The 15,403-nt window shown below is 35.5% G+C and overlaps 1 protein-coding gene across 3 annotated transcripts in view; it reads right to left on the reverse strand.

Moving 5' to 3' along the window:
* Nucleotides 1-15,403, reverse strand: part of CNOT6 (CCR4-NOT transcription complex subunit 6) — a 72,047-nt gene that overhangs the window by 14,223 nt on the left and 42,421 nt on the right. For all 3 annotated transcript variants that reach the window (XM_082723588.1, XM_082723589.1, XM_082723587.1), the window contains exons 3-4: nt 9,887-10,073; nt 7,867-7,952 (exon numbers count right to left, since the gene is read on the reverse strand). In XM_082723588.1, coding sequence (XP_082579714.1) covers nt 7,867-7,952; nt 9,887-10,073 — 273 coding nt within the window. The remainder of the gene's footprint in view (nt 1-7,866; nt 7,953-9,886; nt 10,074-15,403) is intronic.

The raw sequence follows: 15,403 nt of genomic DNA on the forward strand, positions 1-15,403 counted from the left end.
GGGGCAAATGTAATAGGCTTTCCTTCCTTTAAGCTTTCTGACTTATGTTCAGCCATTAAAATATTTTTGTAATACTGGTGTGGTTCTAAATATAGGTATAGAAAATATTTAAGACAATGATACTATAAACAGGGACTAAATGGGAAGTCTTAAAAAGTTAGGGATTCTAAATAAGTAAATAAATAAAAAATCTATTAAAAAAAAGGGGGGGAGTGGATGCCTGGGTGGCTCAGTTGGTTAAGCTGCTGCCTTCGGCTCGGGTCATGATCCCAGGGTTCTGGGACAGAGTCCCGCTTCGGGCTCCTTGCTCAGCGGGGAGCCTGCTTCTCTCTCAGCCTGCCACTCTGCCTGCTTGTGCACGCTCGCGCTCGCGCTCTCTCTCTCTCTCTCTCTCTCTCTCTGACTAATAAATAAATAAATAAAATCTTAAAAAAAAAAAAAGAGTTAGGGATTCTGTATTTCACTCAAAATGACAGCAATAATAGATTTGATAAGTTATGTATGTTCTCCACAAGAAACTCACTTCAAATGCAACACTATAAACAGGTTGAAAGGAAAAGGATGGAAAAGATGTCATGAAAATCTTAATCAAAGGAAAGCATTAGTGTCTAATTAGTATCAGATAAAGTTGATCTCAGAGAAAATAAATTTACTAGAGACAGAGAGTGGCATCACCTATTGTAAAGGAGAAGACACAGCAATTCTAAACATGTGCTCACAAAATGACAGAACTGAAAAATATTTTAAGCAAAAACTGATAGAACTGAAAGAACGAGAGAAAATCTACAATTACGCTGGGAGACTTTAACACCCATCTCAACGACAGAACCAAAGAAAAAAAACTCCAAACACCATCAATCCAACAGATACTAACTAGGTTAATATATAGATCCAGTTGAGATTTACAGATCATTCTACCCAATAACAGCACAATACATATTCTTGTCCATGGCCCCAGGGACATAAATTAGTATAAACAACACCCTGGGCCATAAACCACCAAACTTCAACAAATTTAAAAGAACTCAAGTCATACAGAATTCTTCAACCACAAGGGAATCACATAAAAAATCAGTACTGAAAGACAAAAGGGAAATATGGAAACACTCAGAAAATTCTAAATTATCTATGGGTCAAAGAGGAAAATGCACTGAATTAGTGAAAATGAAAACACACCATATTAGTATTTGTGGCTGGACACAGCTAACACAGGGCCAAGAGGGAAATTTAGAGCACCTAATGCATACATTAGAAAAGGAAAAAAATCTCAATTCAATAATCTAAACTCCAATCCTAAGAACCTAGAAAGAATAAAGTAACTGAAAGCAAAAAAGACGAATTCAAAGCACTAAAGAATAGGAATCAAAGAAATTTTTTAAAAAGATCAATAAAATTAGTAAATCTCTACCAAAACTGACAAAGTAAATGACAACAGAAATTACCAATATAAAAAGTGAAAGGGGTATCACCACAAACCCTACAGAAATCAAATGGAGAAGGGAATACTATTAGCAACTCTACACACCTAAATTTAACAACATTATATGAATGGACTATTTCCCTGAAAAATACAAACTCTCTGAACTCACCTAATAATTTAAATAGCCCAAATATCTATTAAAGGAGATGAATTCATGATTTAAAAACTACCATGAAAGAGGGGCACCTGGGTGGCTCAGTGTGCTAAGTAAGAGTCAGACCCTTAGATTTCAGCTCAGGTCCTGATCTCAGAGTTGTGGGATCCAGCCACACGTCAGGCTCCGTACTCGGTGTGGAGTCCGCTTGAGATTCTCTCTCCCTTCCTGTGCACGTCCCCCTGCTCCTGCACGCACTCACTCTATATAAATAAGTAAGTAAATAAAATCTCAAGAATTGTCAGAAAAGAAATCTCTAGACCCATATTGTTTTGTTGGGAAATCTCTTTTGTTGGGAAACAGTTAAAGAATTAACTCTAATTCTATAGACTCTCAGAAAACAGAAGATGAGGGAACACTTTCAAATTCATTTCATAAAGCTTATATTACCTAGATACCAAAACCAGACAGTGAGCATACAAATAAAACTGAAGACAAATACCCCTTGAATATCTAATTGAATCAAGAATCCTTAAGAAAGGAGTATCCCCGGAACCTACTAAATAATAAAGCATTTGGATAAATTAAGAAAAATCCCAATTAAAAAGCCTAATCATTTTATCCTTCACAAATCCAGAGTCCTGCCATAAAAGAGAGTCAGATCTTGCTATCTGTAAATCCAAGACCATCTCAGGACACCTGCATGATCAGAGGCAGGAATGCAGAGGCAGCGGAAGCTCAAACATCACACCTTTACTACCCAGCAACAGAACATAAGTGCTTCTTGCCGGGGTTTAAACTTGAACAGGTGCCACCCAGAAGGAAACCAAGATTTGTTTTCTTCTGCCTGTTCCACACCCCACCCATATGGAGAAAAAAAAAAAAAATCAGAAAAAAAGAAAAAAACAAAACAAAACACTGGACAACATCTACCTTCACATAAATAAATTGCCATGTATGTTTTTTTCTTGCTAAAAAAATAAATAAATAAATAAAAATCCTTAAGAAAATATTAGCATACAACAGTGAGCAATAAATAAAAAGAATCAGAACCATGACTAAGTGGGATTTATTCTAGGAATACAAGGCTGGTTCAAGATGCAGAAATCAATTATAAGGGTAAAGAAGCAAAATTACATAATCATATCAACTGATGCAAAATAGGCATCTGGAAAAATTAAAAAACCACTCATGACTTAAAACTCCAGAAAAGGAGGAACAGAGGGAAATGTCCTCAAATTGATAAAGACAATCTATAAAATACCTACTGCTAACATTATACTTAACAGTGAAGACAGAATACTTTGAAAGATTAGGAAAAAGAGGGATGATTGTTCTCACAACTCTTATTCAACATAGTGCTGGAAGTTCTAGTCAGTACATTAAGGCAAGAAAAGAGAAGCCTGGATGGTTCAGCTGGTTAAGTGTCTGCCTTTGGCTCAAGTCAAGATCCCAGGGTCCTGGGATCAAGTCCCACATCGGGCTCCCTGCTCAGTAGGGAACATGCTTCTCCCTCTGCCTGCTTGTGCTTTCTTATCTCTCTCTCTCAGTGACAAACAGAAATAAAATCATCCCTGTTTGCAGATGACATAATTTTCTACTACATAGAAAATTCCCAAAAATTTTAACAAGAAGTGTACAAAAACAAAAATACAAAACAACTCCTAAACAAGAAATGAATTCAACAGGGTGGAGGATACAAGACAAAAATACAAAACTCCAATTCGAAAAGATACATACACTTCTATGTCTGTAGCATTACTTACAATAACCAAGAAATGGAAGAACCCAAGTATGGAATGGATAAAAATGTGGTACAAACATACAATGGAATATTACTCTGCCATTAATAATAATTAAAAAAGATCTTGCCATTTGCTAAAACATGAATTGACCTGCAGGATATTATACTAAGTGAAATAAGTCATACAGAGAAAGAAATATTACATGATTTCACTTATAAGCAGAATCTAAAAAACAAAACAAATGAACAAGCAAACAACAACCAAACAAACTCTTAAACACAGATAACAAATGGGTGGTTGCCAAAGGGAACGGGGTGGGGGGCGAGGAATGGAAGGGTAGATGAAATAGATAAAGAAAAAAAATCCACTGTATTTCTATATGCCCAGGAATGTACACATGGACAGCAAAATTTTTTAATACATTATCAGTTATAATTGCTCAAAAAAAAAAAAAAAACAGAAATAAATCTAACAAAACATTTACATGACTTCTATACCAGAAACTACAAAATACTAAAGACAAATATCAAAGCTCTAAATACAGGGAGAGACATGGCATGTTCATGGAGAAGATTCATTCTCCCCAATTTGATCCCAGGTTTCACACAATTCTGATTAAAATCCCAGCAATATTTCTTGTAACTATACACAAGATTATTCTAAATGTATATGGAAAAGCAAAGAGCAAAGAATCTAAAACAGATTAAAATGTTTTGAAAAAGACAACTATAATAGAGGAATCTGTCTATTCTATTTCAAGACTGAACTATCCTATTTCAACTTTCAAGTAACTACTGGCAAAGGGACAGACACATACATCACATACATACATACATGGAAAAAAGAAAATCCAGAAATAGATCCACACAGATATGTCCAACTAATCTTTGGAAAAGGTATAAATGCAATTCAACCAAGGATAGACTTTTCAACTAATGGTGCGAGACCAACTGGACAGTCAGACTAAAGCATTAACTTTCAACTAATCCTCATTGCTTTTAGCTCAATTTTAACTCCAAATAGATCACAGACTTAAATGTAAAACATAAAACCATGAAACTTTTTTCTAAAAAGATTTATTTATTTTGGGCGGGGGCAGACAGAGGGAGAGGTAGAGAGAATCTCAAGCACACTCCCCACTGAGCCCAGAGTCTGATGTGGGGCTCTATCTTACAACCTTGAGATCATGACCCGAGCTGAAATCAAGAGTTGGACGTTCAACCGACTGCACCACCCAGGCACCCAAGCCATGAAACCTTCAGTACAAAAGACAGGAGAAAATCTCTGGGCTCTGGAGCTAATCAAAGCATTCTCAGACTTGACAGCAAAAAGCAGTATCCATAAAAAGAAAAAATGATAAACAACTTCATCAAAACTAAAAACTTCTGCTACATACAAGACCCTGGTGATATTGTGACTTATAATAAGAAATACATATCTGGTCCTTATTTCCTAAAGTTCCTAAAACCATTAACATTTCCTAAGAGAAGAAGTTGTACAATGTCTCTTGTCACGTTAAGAAAGTGACTTTCAGACCTCACCTAAGGACTGGAGACTGGGTTGACAGAGGAACCAACCATATGACTGAGAGCTGGAACATTCACTCCAGAGGGGAAGGGGGCTGCAAGTTGGCTCAGTCATCATGCCTATGTTATGAAGGATCTGTAAAAACTCAAAAGCGTGGGGTTCAAAGAGGCTCCAGGTTGGTGCACACATGGAGATTCAGGGAGAATGGCGTATCTGGAGAGAATGGAAGCTCTGTGCCCTCTCCCCATACCTTGCCTTATGCATCTCTTCCATCTGGCTGTTCTGAGTTCTATCCTTTTATAATAAACTGGGAATCTTGTGAGTAAACAGGTTTCCCGATTACTGTGAGCCACTCCAACAAATTAATCGAATGCAAGAGGGGGTTTGTGGGAACCTTGGTCAGAACCACAGGCAAGGAGCCATCATGTAAGACTGGACCCTTTTAGCTGTAGAATCTGATGCTATCCTTGGGTAGGTAGTGTCAGAATTTAGCTGAATTATAGGACCTCTAGCTGCTGTCATAGAATGGCTTGCTGGTGCCTCCCAGCACTGGAACTGGGTGTGTTAAGTGGATAAGAAGACTCCAAACTGGGAAAACAATATTTGCAAATCACATATTTGACAAAGGCCTAGTATCTAGAATATACTACAGAGTCCCCAAACCAAGAGTCCAATTGGATAGAACATGACCAAGACAGAAAACTATGCCACAGATGATGACATAGAGATGACCCATAAGCACATGCAAAGATGTGCGATACCTTTTGCTAATAGGGAAATTAAAAAAAAAAAAAAAAACCCGTGAGGATATCAATACACATCTATCAGAAAGGTTAAAAAAACAACAGTGACAATACCAAGCTGGTGAGAATTCCGAGTAACTGGATCACTCACTTATCATTGGTGAAAATGTTAGACAGTACAGCCACCCTGGAAAACAGTTTGGCCAATTCCTAAAAAACTAAACATGACATTAACATATGACTGAGCCAGTTGCATTCCTAGGCACTTCTAAAGAAATGAACACTTATGTTCAAATAATAACCTGTACGCAGCTCATGCTTCATCCATAATAGCCAAACACTGGACACCAGCCAGACGTTCTTCAACAGGTAACCAGTTAAACAAACTATGACATGTCCATACCACAGAACACTGCTCATTAATATAAAGGAGCAAAACACGCAAAAACCTGTGTGAATCACCAAAGAATTAACCTGAGTGGGGAAAAAACCAATCTCAGAAGGTTACATATAGCATGATTCTACTTATACAATATTCTTGAAATAACAAAACTATATAAATGGAAAACATATCAGTGGTTGTCTAAAGTTAACAATGAGCTGGGGCGAGCTCTAAAAACTAAAGAGGATTTGTCCAAAGAAAGGTACAATCAGTGAAACTATCCTTCTGAGAAAGCAGCATGAAACCTAGATGTCAAACATGAGAGGATTTTTCTGAAATGGAAGATCAAGGGAGCCTCAAAAACTAAGGTGCCTCAAAGACTGTCCTACCCGTCCCCAATACTTCAAAGGCTTTCATATACATTAACTCAATGTGAAAATCTATGACTGATGACCCTCACTTCAAATAAAGTTTGTGAATCCTTAGAGAAATGAATAGAGTCAAAGGTTTGTAAAATAAATAATGCAAGATTATAAAGCCTGAAACTACTAAGAGGACATAAAAATAGTAGCTGCCTCTGGGATGAGAAAGGGACCTGAAGAAGAGGGTTTTCACACTCTGTAATGTCCTGTTTCTTTTGCATTAGAAAACGGTGACAAAAGTGATGCACTATTGTTAATTCTTATCGTCAGTATACAGATAAATGTTGCTACGTTTTACATTTTTGTTTTGCAAAGTTAAAATAAGAAAATGTCAAAAGTACGCTCACCATAGGGTGACAGATCTACAGACGTCTATTTTAAGAAGCCTCAGCCAAGTCCAGCCCACACAGAAAAACACTTTCCAAAGAACCATTTGTAAAGCTAATACTTGTTGAATATGGATTTACATACATCTGTAGAGGTATTATTTATGTTTTTCCATTTCATTTGTTTTTGTGAAATTACTGTTATCTTTATGATATGAAATGAATTTATAGGAATAAAAACCTAATTTTACTACCTACATATTTTTTTTAATGTCTTTTTTTTTTAAAGAGTTTATTTGTTTGACAGACAGAGATCACAAGTAGGCAGAGAGGCAGGCAGAGAGTGAGAGGGAAGCAGGATCCCCAATGAGCAGGGACCCCAATGCAGGGCTCAATCCCAGGACCCTGAGATCATGACCTGAGCTGAAGGCAGAGGCTTAACCCGCTGAGCCACCCAGGTGCCCCACTATTTACATATACTTAAGAAATAAAGAGTACAATTCTTAAAGACTTCATTATGTGAAATAAATTTAAGAATTTATTATAGGGTAAGATGGATACAAGATTGGCAAAGAATCACCTAACGTGATTAAAAAAATAATGACATTTTATTAAATGACTTTTAATCTTGCTGCTTTAAAAAACATATTTCCCAATAGTTCTCAATGGATCAATTATGCCCTCAAATTCTAATGGAGTAATGAAGTCCTCATAAAACTACAGTCTTAAAAAAATGATCAAAAACTGATTGTTACTAGCAGGTCCAAATGGCTCAAAAATTTTTTACTCATTGATTTCTGCACTTTGTGAGTCTCCATTTTTTGAGGTTTAAATACAATGGGGAAAAAAGCTGTTTATAGTATGATGAAATAAAGTATGACTTCAGGAATGCATCATCAGAACACAGATTTGATCAAAACAAAGGATAGAAAGCAAAGCTGGGCTAGGAGTGAAGGAGAATACAAAGATTAACAGACAGTCTGCAGGTGGACAAGAAAGAAAACCACTGGGGTATATCTAAGGAACCGATGAATTTTGGGGAGGAGTGAGCCTGCAACCCCCTAGCAAAAGAAAGCCCTATTATGGCTTCTCTAGACTCAAAGACATACATACAAACCCCAAAAAACACAAATACAGGAAGTCATACCTTTCAGGCCTAAAGTCTGCAACTGAAACAGTTTTCCCAGCTCAAAAGGTAGAACTCGTAACAGGTTGTTATTTAAATGGAGTTCCCTGTGGACATAAAAATTCCATGTCAGAAGATATATTATCTTTTAACTCATAGCTAAAATCAGCAATATGATTTCTAAGAATATAATCTTGTAAGAATGAAAAAACTGTATTGCATATTCCAATGTCTAGTACAGTGCTTCACAAACAATAGATGGTAAAAAACAAAAAACAAAATAATCCCAAACTGCCACAGACCAATACATTTTTAAAACACAATGAAAAAATGAATTATTAGAAAAATGAGATGAGAAAAAAAATCAGACCAACAAGACACAAGCCCTAATTTTTAAAGAGCATTAAATTCAACAGATATAAAACTACTCTAACATGTTGCATATGTCACTGTAGGCCGACGACACCATCTGCAACTGCACAGTCCACATGCCACCCCAGGAGCAGCACTGACCCAGCACACATGGAGTCTACCACACAGTTTTAAGAAAGTGAAAATGATAAAGTAACACATGAATTGTTAAAGGAGAATTAAAATGATCATGTAGCACCAACTAAAAATAGTTTATGACAGCTACAAAACTAAGTCTATTGTTAATACTTCTCCAAACTAAATAAAATTTCAGTTTAGTAATAATGGCAGCTATATTAACTGCCAATGGTTATTTTAATGACTTTTTTTGGTACAGATAACTATAACTATCAAAGGAATCTTCAGTAGGAAAAAAAAGACCCAACAGTGAGACACAATTTTCTCCAATAACTTTTATTTGTCAATTTTTAAATGTGAATAAGTACTACTTCTATAACCCCTAGTTCTTGGAATTTAAATGAACCTTGGTTATTACTTAGTGAACCGGAGGTCAATGAATGGTGAGGCCATAAACCGAACCAGAACAACTAGTTCTAAATAATTTGTTCCTATTTATTTCCACATATATCACATGGGAAAGGAGGTCTTTTAAGGAGATTAAAATGGTCATAGTATATATTAAGTAACTAAGCCCAAAACAATGTCAAAAAGCTGGACTAGGAGCAATAAAGAAACTCTCACAAGTTCTTATTCCTTTTTACTACATGGCAAATGGTAGAAGACAGCAAAAAAGCCAGTGGAATCAGAGAAAAAGAAAGTAATATGAAATGGGGCAAGATTTTCCATTAGGATTAACATAATAACTGGAAATTAGCTTTACAATGAATTTGGGTAGGTTCCATCTACCCTACAAATCAGAGATAATAAAATAAATAGCAATTACCATTTATTAAATAAAATATGTGTCAGACAGGAGGCTAATAGTTTCTTACTCATTATTTCAGATATATCATATCTCAGCCCTGGCTAGGTAACTATTATATAGCAACTGTATACAGGACAAAAGTGCTCAGCAAGGTTAAGGAGCTTGCCCCAAATCACACAACCTGTAAATGGCAAAGTCAGGATTCTAAATTGAACTGTGTGACTCCACAGCCTATCTACCACCTATACTCCACACTATAGTTCCCCAAATCCAATGACTAATTCTAGCTTCAAGTTCAGGCTTTATTACTATCACACATACAAGCCCAAGAATGGCCAAAAAGGTTTCGCTCATTTGCAGTGGTTTCCAGGACACCATGTTAGCCATGGTACAGTGCCCCAGAATGTTAAGAAGGAAAAGCACCACCACCATCTGTCACAGGTGAGTGCGTAGGTGGGATAATATAACTGACTTCTATTTGCTGACCCCTACTTTGTCCAAATATCTTAAGTATAAAATATATTACATAAAATATAGCAATAAAACAAATTTGAGGCAAGGAATCTACTGGATTTATTTGTTGGCTGACATTCAATTTTCCCAGAAAACTTTACAAAGAGGATATATTTATGTTTGCTTTTTGTTCAAATACCATTTAATTGGTAGTGTTGTTTCCTGGCAAAATAAATGCTCTATTTTGTTCTTAGAGGGTATAAAGTCACATAGCAAGTAGAATCTGCACACCTGAGTGATACCATGTTTCCGAGTTCTGCCGGTAAACTCCGGATTTTATTAGAGGACAGGTCCAGATACACCAGATTGTGAAGCTTGGCAATGTCTGAAGGAATGCGGGACAGGGAATTGTCACTCAGATGCAAAGCTGTCAAGTGAGTTAGTGACCACAACGATGAGCTTAAGCTTCTTACTTTTCCTGTAGAGAAGAAACAAATGGGAAAGGATTATATAGCATTCTCTACATTATGGTCCCTGGATTAAGTAACATTTAATGTTCCAGTGAGTAAAAATTTATTACACAAAAAATTGTGAAGAAGGGTTTAACAGGAGAAAGCTTACCTATTCTAGGACAATGCACTGCTACGTAGGTTATAAACTCTCCTTAGCAAACTTAAAAAAACCTCAACGTTTAGATTACATCAGCATTTTTAAGGGCACAACAGTTAAGACTTTATCCTTTAAAGTTGCCTTACCTATGTACATGAAAGAAACAGTACAAATAATTTATATTGATAATAAATCCAGTATTTTACCATGATTAATTTAAAAATATGCCAAAAAATCAAACCCATTATCTAGAAAACAAGAATTCTACCTGAAAACAAAAGGTAAACAATATATTCTCAGCTTAGCAAAGTTTTAAGACCAGCGTACCCAAATGGTAATTGCATCAAGAATCTTGTAACTAAAAAAAAGCTGTACTGAAAATTACAAGTAAAAATAATTGCCCAGACACATTACAGATATGAAGTCATATATATCAAACAGCAGCAGACACATGATAGAGTAACTAAGAAAAGAATAATTAATTTCAATGCAACATGAAATCAGTACTTTGGTACATACAGATAAGATGACAACCATTTCTACAATCCATCTAAGAACTAAGAACTTTCCCCCTATCTCTTTAATACCCAGGACCTAGTCTGAGACAGAATGAAACAAACAGACGTAACAAAAATACACTAGTCTTTACAAACTGATTTTCTACTGGCTGAAAAGCAATCTTGAGAGTTCTAATCAAGATGGAGTAACAGGAACCAAATTTACTATCCTTCTTGGACAACTACCATATCAGAAAATATAAGTGAATCAACAAATTTCAGACATCAGACCTCAACCAGGGCAGAAGAGTGACCCCTGAAGGACCACAAAGAAGGCAAGCCCTACAGTTGTCTCAGCCTGTGAACAGCAGCACAGGGAGGGGATCCCAGGGGCAGCACAGTGATCTCACCTAAGTTCTGGAGACAGGGAAGCCAAGAGGACTAGAATTTACAGAGGCAGAGTACCAGACAGGAGAGAGATGAACAGACAAAGAAGTCTGGAGATGGGAAAATGGTACCCCCACAAGTTTTCAGCTGAGTATCGATCAGTATAAAAATGTGAGAAATTGCCTGGGCCAGAGGTACACCCAAAAGAAGCAGAAACAACAATCCCCAGGAATACACACAACTAAGGCTAGCTGGTGTTCCCAAGTACCAAAGGGAAAGATCTTGTAATTCAAAAGGTGCCAAACTTAGAAAATCAGCCCCAGACTAAAGACCATTCTGGTCTCACCTAAGAAAGTTAAACAGCAAGCCTCAAAAGAATTAAACTGTTTCTAACCATATCCCAAAACAAAGCTCAATACATGTTATAGAAATACAAAAATATGCCATCACCCAACAAGGCAAAATCCTTAATGTACTGTAAGAAAATAAATCCTATGAACTTAGTAACTGAACAAAAACATCTTTTAAAAATGAAGGCAAGTTACAAGATGAAAAGAGCTATGGAGATGGATGGTAGTGATGGTAGCACACCATTAAAAATGTATTTGATAAAAACCTTCCCACAAACAAGATTGGAGAACAAGAGAGGTTCACTGGTGAAAGCAACCAAACATTTAAGGAAGAACTAATAATAATTCTACAGACTGATCCAGAAAACTGAAAACAAAAAGATACTTTCCAATTTACTCTATGAGGCCAACATCACGGATACCAAAATGAAATAAAACTAGTGCAAAAAAAAACCCTACAAATCAAATCCCTCATGAACATAAACGCAAATTTTAACAAAATTTTAACAAATCAAATCCCTCAATATATTAATAGGATAATGACCAAGTAAGATCTGTGCCAAGAAATCCAAGGTTTATTAAACATTTGGGGAAAAAAAGATTCAAAAACTTTTCTTAGAAAAGAAAATCATCTATGTAGATATAGAGAAGCATCAGACAAAATCAACATTTAAAATCAGCATTTAAATGAAATCACGAATTAAATTGTTTAAAAAGCTCTCTCAGTAAGCTAAGAATAGAAAATTCTTCAATCTTGACAAAGGGCAGCAATAAAGTTAGTGGCAAGGGAATGAATGCTTTCCTCCTAAGAACAGAAACAAATCAAGGTATGTCCACTATCACCACTCCCGTTCAAAATTATGCTGGAAGTTTTAGCCAATGGAATAAGACAAGAAAAATTTTAAAGTGAAAAGACAGAAGTCATGTTTATCTGCAAATGGCACAATCACCTGTGTAAAAGCCCAAGAATCTACAAAAATACTATTAAATAAGTGAGTTTAGCAAGGCTGTAGAATATCAATATACAAAATATCTACTGTATTATATACAGCAACACACAACCAGAAACTGATATTTAAAATAACATTTACAACAGAACCAAAATTATGAAAAAGAGGCAAATCTAACCCCTCCAAAATGTGCAGGACCTGTGTACTCAACACTACAAAACACCCTGAAAGAAATCAAAGAAGTCCTAAATAAGGAGAGAGGTATACAAGCTTCACAGATCAGAAAATTCAATATCATTAAGATATTGTATCTCCTCAAACTGGTTTACAGAGAGTCACATGGTCACAATTACAATGCCACCATGTCTGAAACTGGCAAGTTGATTCTAAAATTCACGTGGAAATCCAGAGGCCTTACAAAATTCAAAACAACTCTGAAAAAGAACAAAGCTGGAAGACTAACACTACCTGATTTTAGGACTTATATGTAAGAACTCTCAAACCCAGTAAGAAAACAACCTAATTTTCTTCTTTTTAAGGTTTTATTTATTAGTGAGAGAGAGAGCACAAGAAGAGGCAGAGGGAGAGGGAGAAGCAGACTCCAGGACCTCTGGATTAGGATCTGAGCTAAAGGCAGATGCTTAACCAACTGGGCCACCTAGGCACCCACAACTCAATTTTCAAAACAGCTAAAACATTTGAACAGACACTTTACCAAAGATGACATACAGATGGCAAATAATCACATGAAAAAAAAAAATGTTCAACATCAGCATCATTAGGGAAATGCAAATTAAAACCACAATTAGATTTAAAAATAATTATAAAAAGTAAAACCACAATTAGGTATTACTATACACCCAGAAGAATGGCTAAAATTAAGACTTCCTTGCCAATTGTTGGTGAGGACATGGATCAAAGATATCTAGTACAAATGTAAAATGAGAAAACGTCTTTGCAAAAGCAGTTTGAGTTTTTTAAAAAGTTAAACCTTAACTTCCTGATGATCAGTTTCATTCTTTGGTATCTGTCTCAGACAAGTAAGAGTTTCACACACTACAAAGAATTGTATATAAATGTAGCTGTATTTGTAATAGCCAAATACCAGAAATCATCCAAATATGTTCAACAACAAGTAATGGATAAACAAACGCTGACATATCCAAATAATGGAACAGTAATAAAAAGAATGAACTATTAAAAACCCAACTGCATGAATGAATATCAAAGTAAGTAGAGAAGTTAGACCAAAAAGAGGTGGGGGAGACATACTATATCGCTTCCTTTATATAAAAATTCTACAAAATGTAAACCAATCCTATGGTTTAAAAAAGCAGAACAATCCCCAATCCCAGGGACTGGGGAAGGGGCTGGAGAAAAGAAGGAGGTAAGGAAAGGGAATTACAAATCTGGGGAATGATGGGTATGTTCCTTGAGTGTTGTGATGGTTTCAAAGATGTACACACAGATCCAGATCCAAATATAGCATCATATCATTCACTTTGCATACATACTAATCATTACATGTCAACTATACCTCAATACAACTTTGTAATAAAATATTACCTTGATCTGAGAAAGTGTCTTTCCTCACTGTGCAATAATTAGAAAATATAGCATAGCCTATTTGTAAAACAAATTTACTTTTCAGTTCATAAAACTAAAGCACACAGCTAATATTCAGTATAAATACTTAAAACATCACAAACTACTGAGGGCGTGTTTTTCACGTGTTTCATCCTCAAGACACCACTTTGTGAAATTCATTTTTATACGTTTTTATATTTGAACTTAATAGGAAGGATACAAAATTTTCAATCAAGAAGGTAACCAGAAAAAAAAAAAAAAAAAAAAAGAAGGTAACCAGAAAGGAAACCAAGAAGTCTATAAAGAAGGAAAGGGGCGGGGGAAAAAGGAATCAAGTATAAGAGTCATGCATAAAGACATCAATCACACAGGGTTGAAGGGAAACAGAAGACTCAGATCTCAACCATATACAGAAAAGTAAAACTGAAATAAATTTCTAAATGCTGAAAAAACAGAAAAGTAATGGAAGGCAATTTCTAAACATAACTCAAACCCTAAAATCCAAAAATGAAAACACTGTCAGGTTTGAATTCATTTAAACTCAAAACCTCTACAATGTGGACATGCCAACATGTATGGCAGTCAAAGAGAGAACACTCATTTATTCAGTGAACTTTCAGGGACTGGTATGGGGACAGAATGGTAAATACAAAGTCCCTATGCTCAGGCAATAAAAAATAAAACAAAAATAGGAAAATGAACAACAGATAAGAACAAGTAAATTATTCAAGAATAAACAAAAAGTCAAAGGGTCAGTTATTTTTAAAAAGGGATTTCAGTAATAAAACATATGCAAATTTAAACAATAAAATTTATTCATTTCTATCAGACAAACAATAAAATAAAATTAGTATCCAGTAACCACAAGGCTAAGAGGGTTAATAGATACACTCATTCATTATGGGAAAACTACCACTATATTTTGAAACCAATCCTGTAACAGCTACTAAAAGTTTAAATGTGAATATCCCTTGCCCCATCACAATTCCTCAATTAGACCAATTTCTACTGATGGAACAAGGTAATACAAGAAATTAAGGTCTCTAAATTTTTGAGAGAGGTCAATGAACAAGACAATCACTTTCTGAAATTCTGAGGTTATCTATTTACTTCTCCAAAGAACTGTACATTTTCATATGCACCCAAAAATTTATATTTAATTTTAAGCAGCTTTGTGAGTTGAGAAATGCTGGGATTAACCTGACTTTAAATTAAGGTGTGTTTTCAGAAGTAGTTCCATCCTAAAGTATCCAGAATACTTTACTGTTAAATACCAGGAGATGGGGGAATATAAATAAGTGTTCCCTGAAATCAGAAAGGCAGTTTGCAAACACTAAATGGACCAGGTGTAATTAACATACTTACGAAGAAACCAAAATTATTACTTCCACATATGCAGATTAAGAAAAAAAAAAAACAAGAAAAACT

The sequence above is a fragment of the Mustela nivalis genome, assembly GCF_964662115.1.
Source record: "Mustela nivalis genome assembly, chromosome: 3".
NCBI lineage: Eukaryota > Metazoa > Chordata > Mammalia > Carnivora > Mustelidae > Mustela > Mustela nivalis.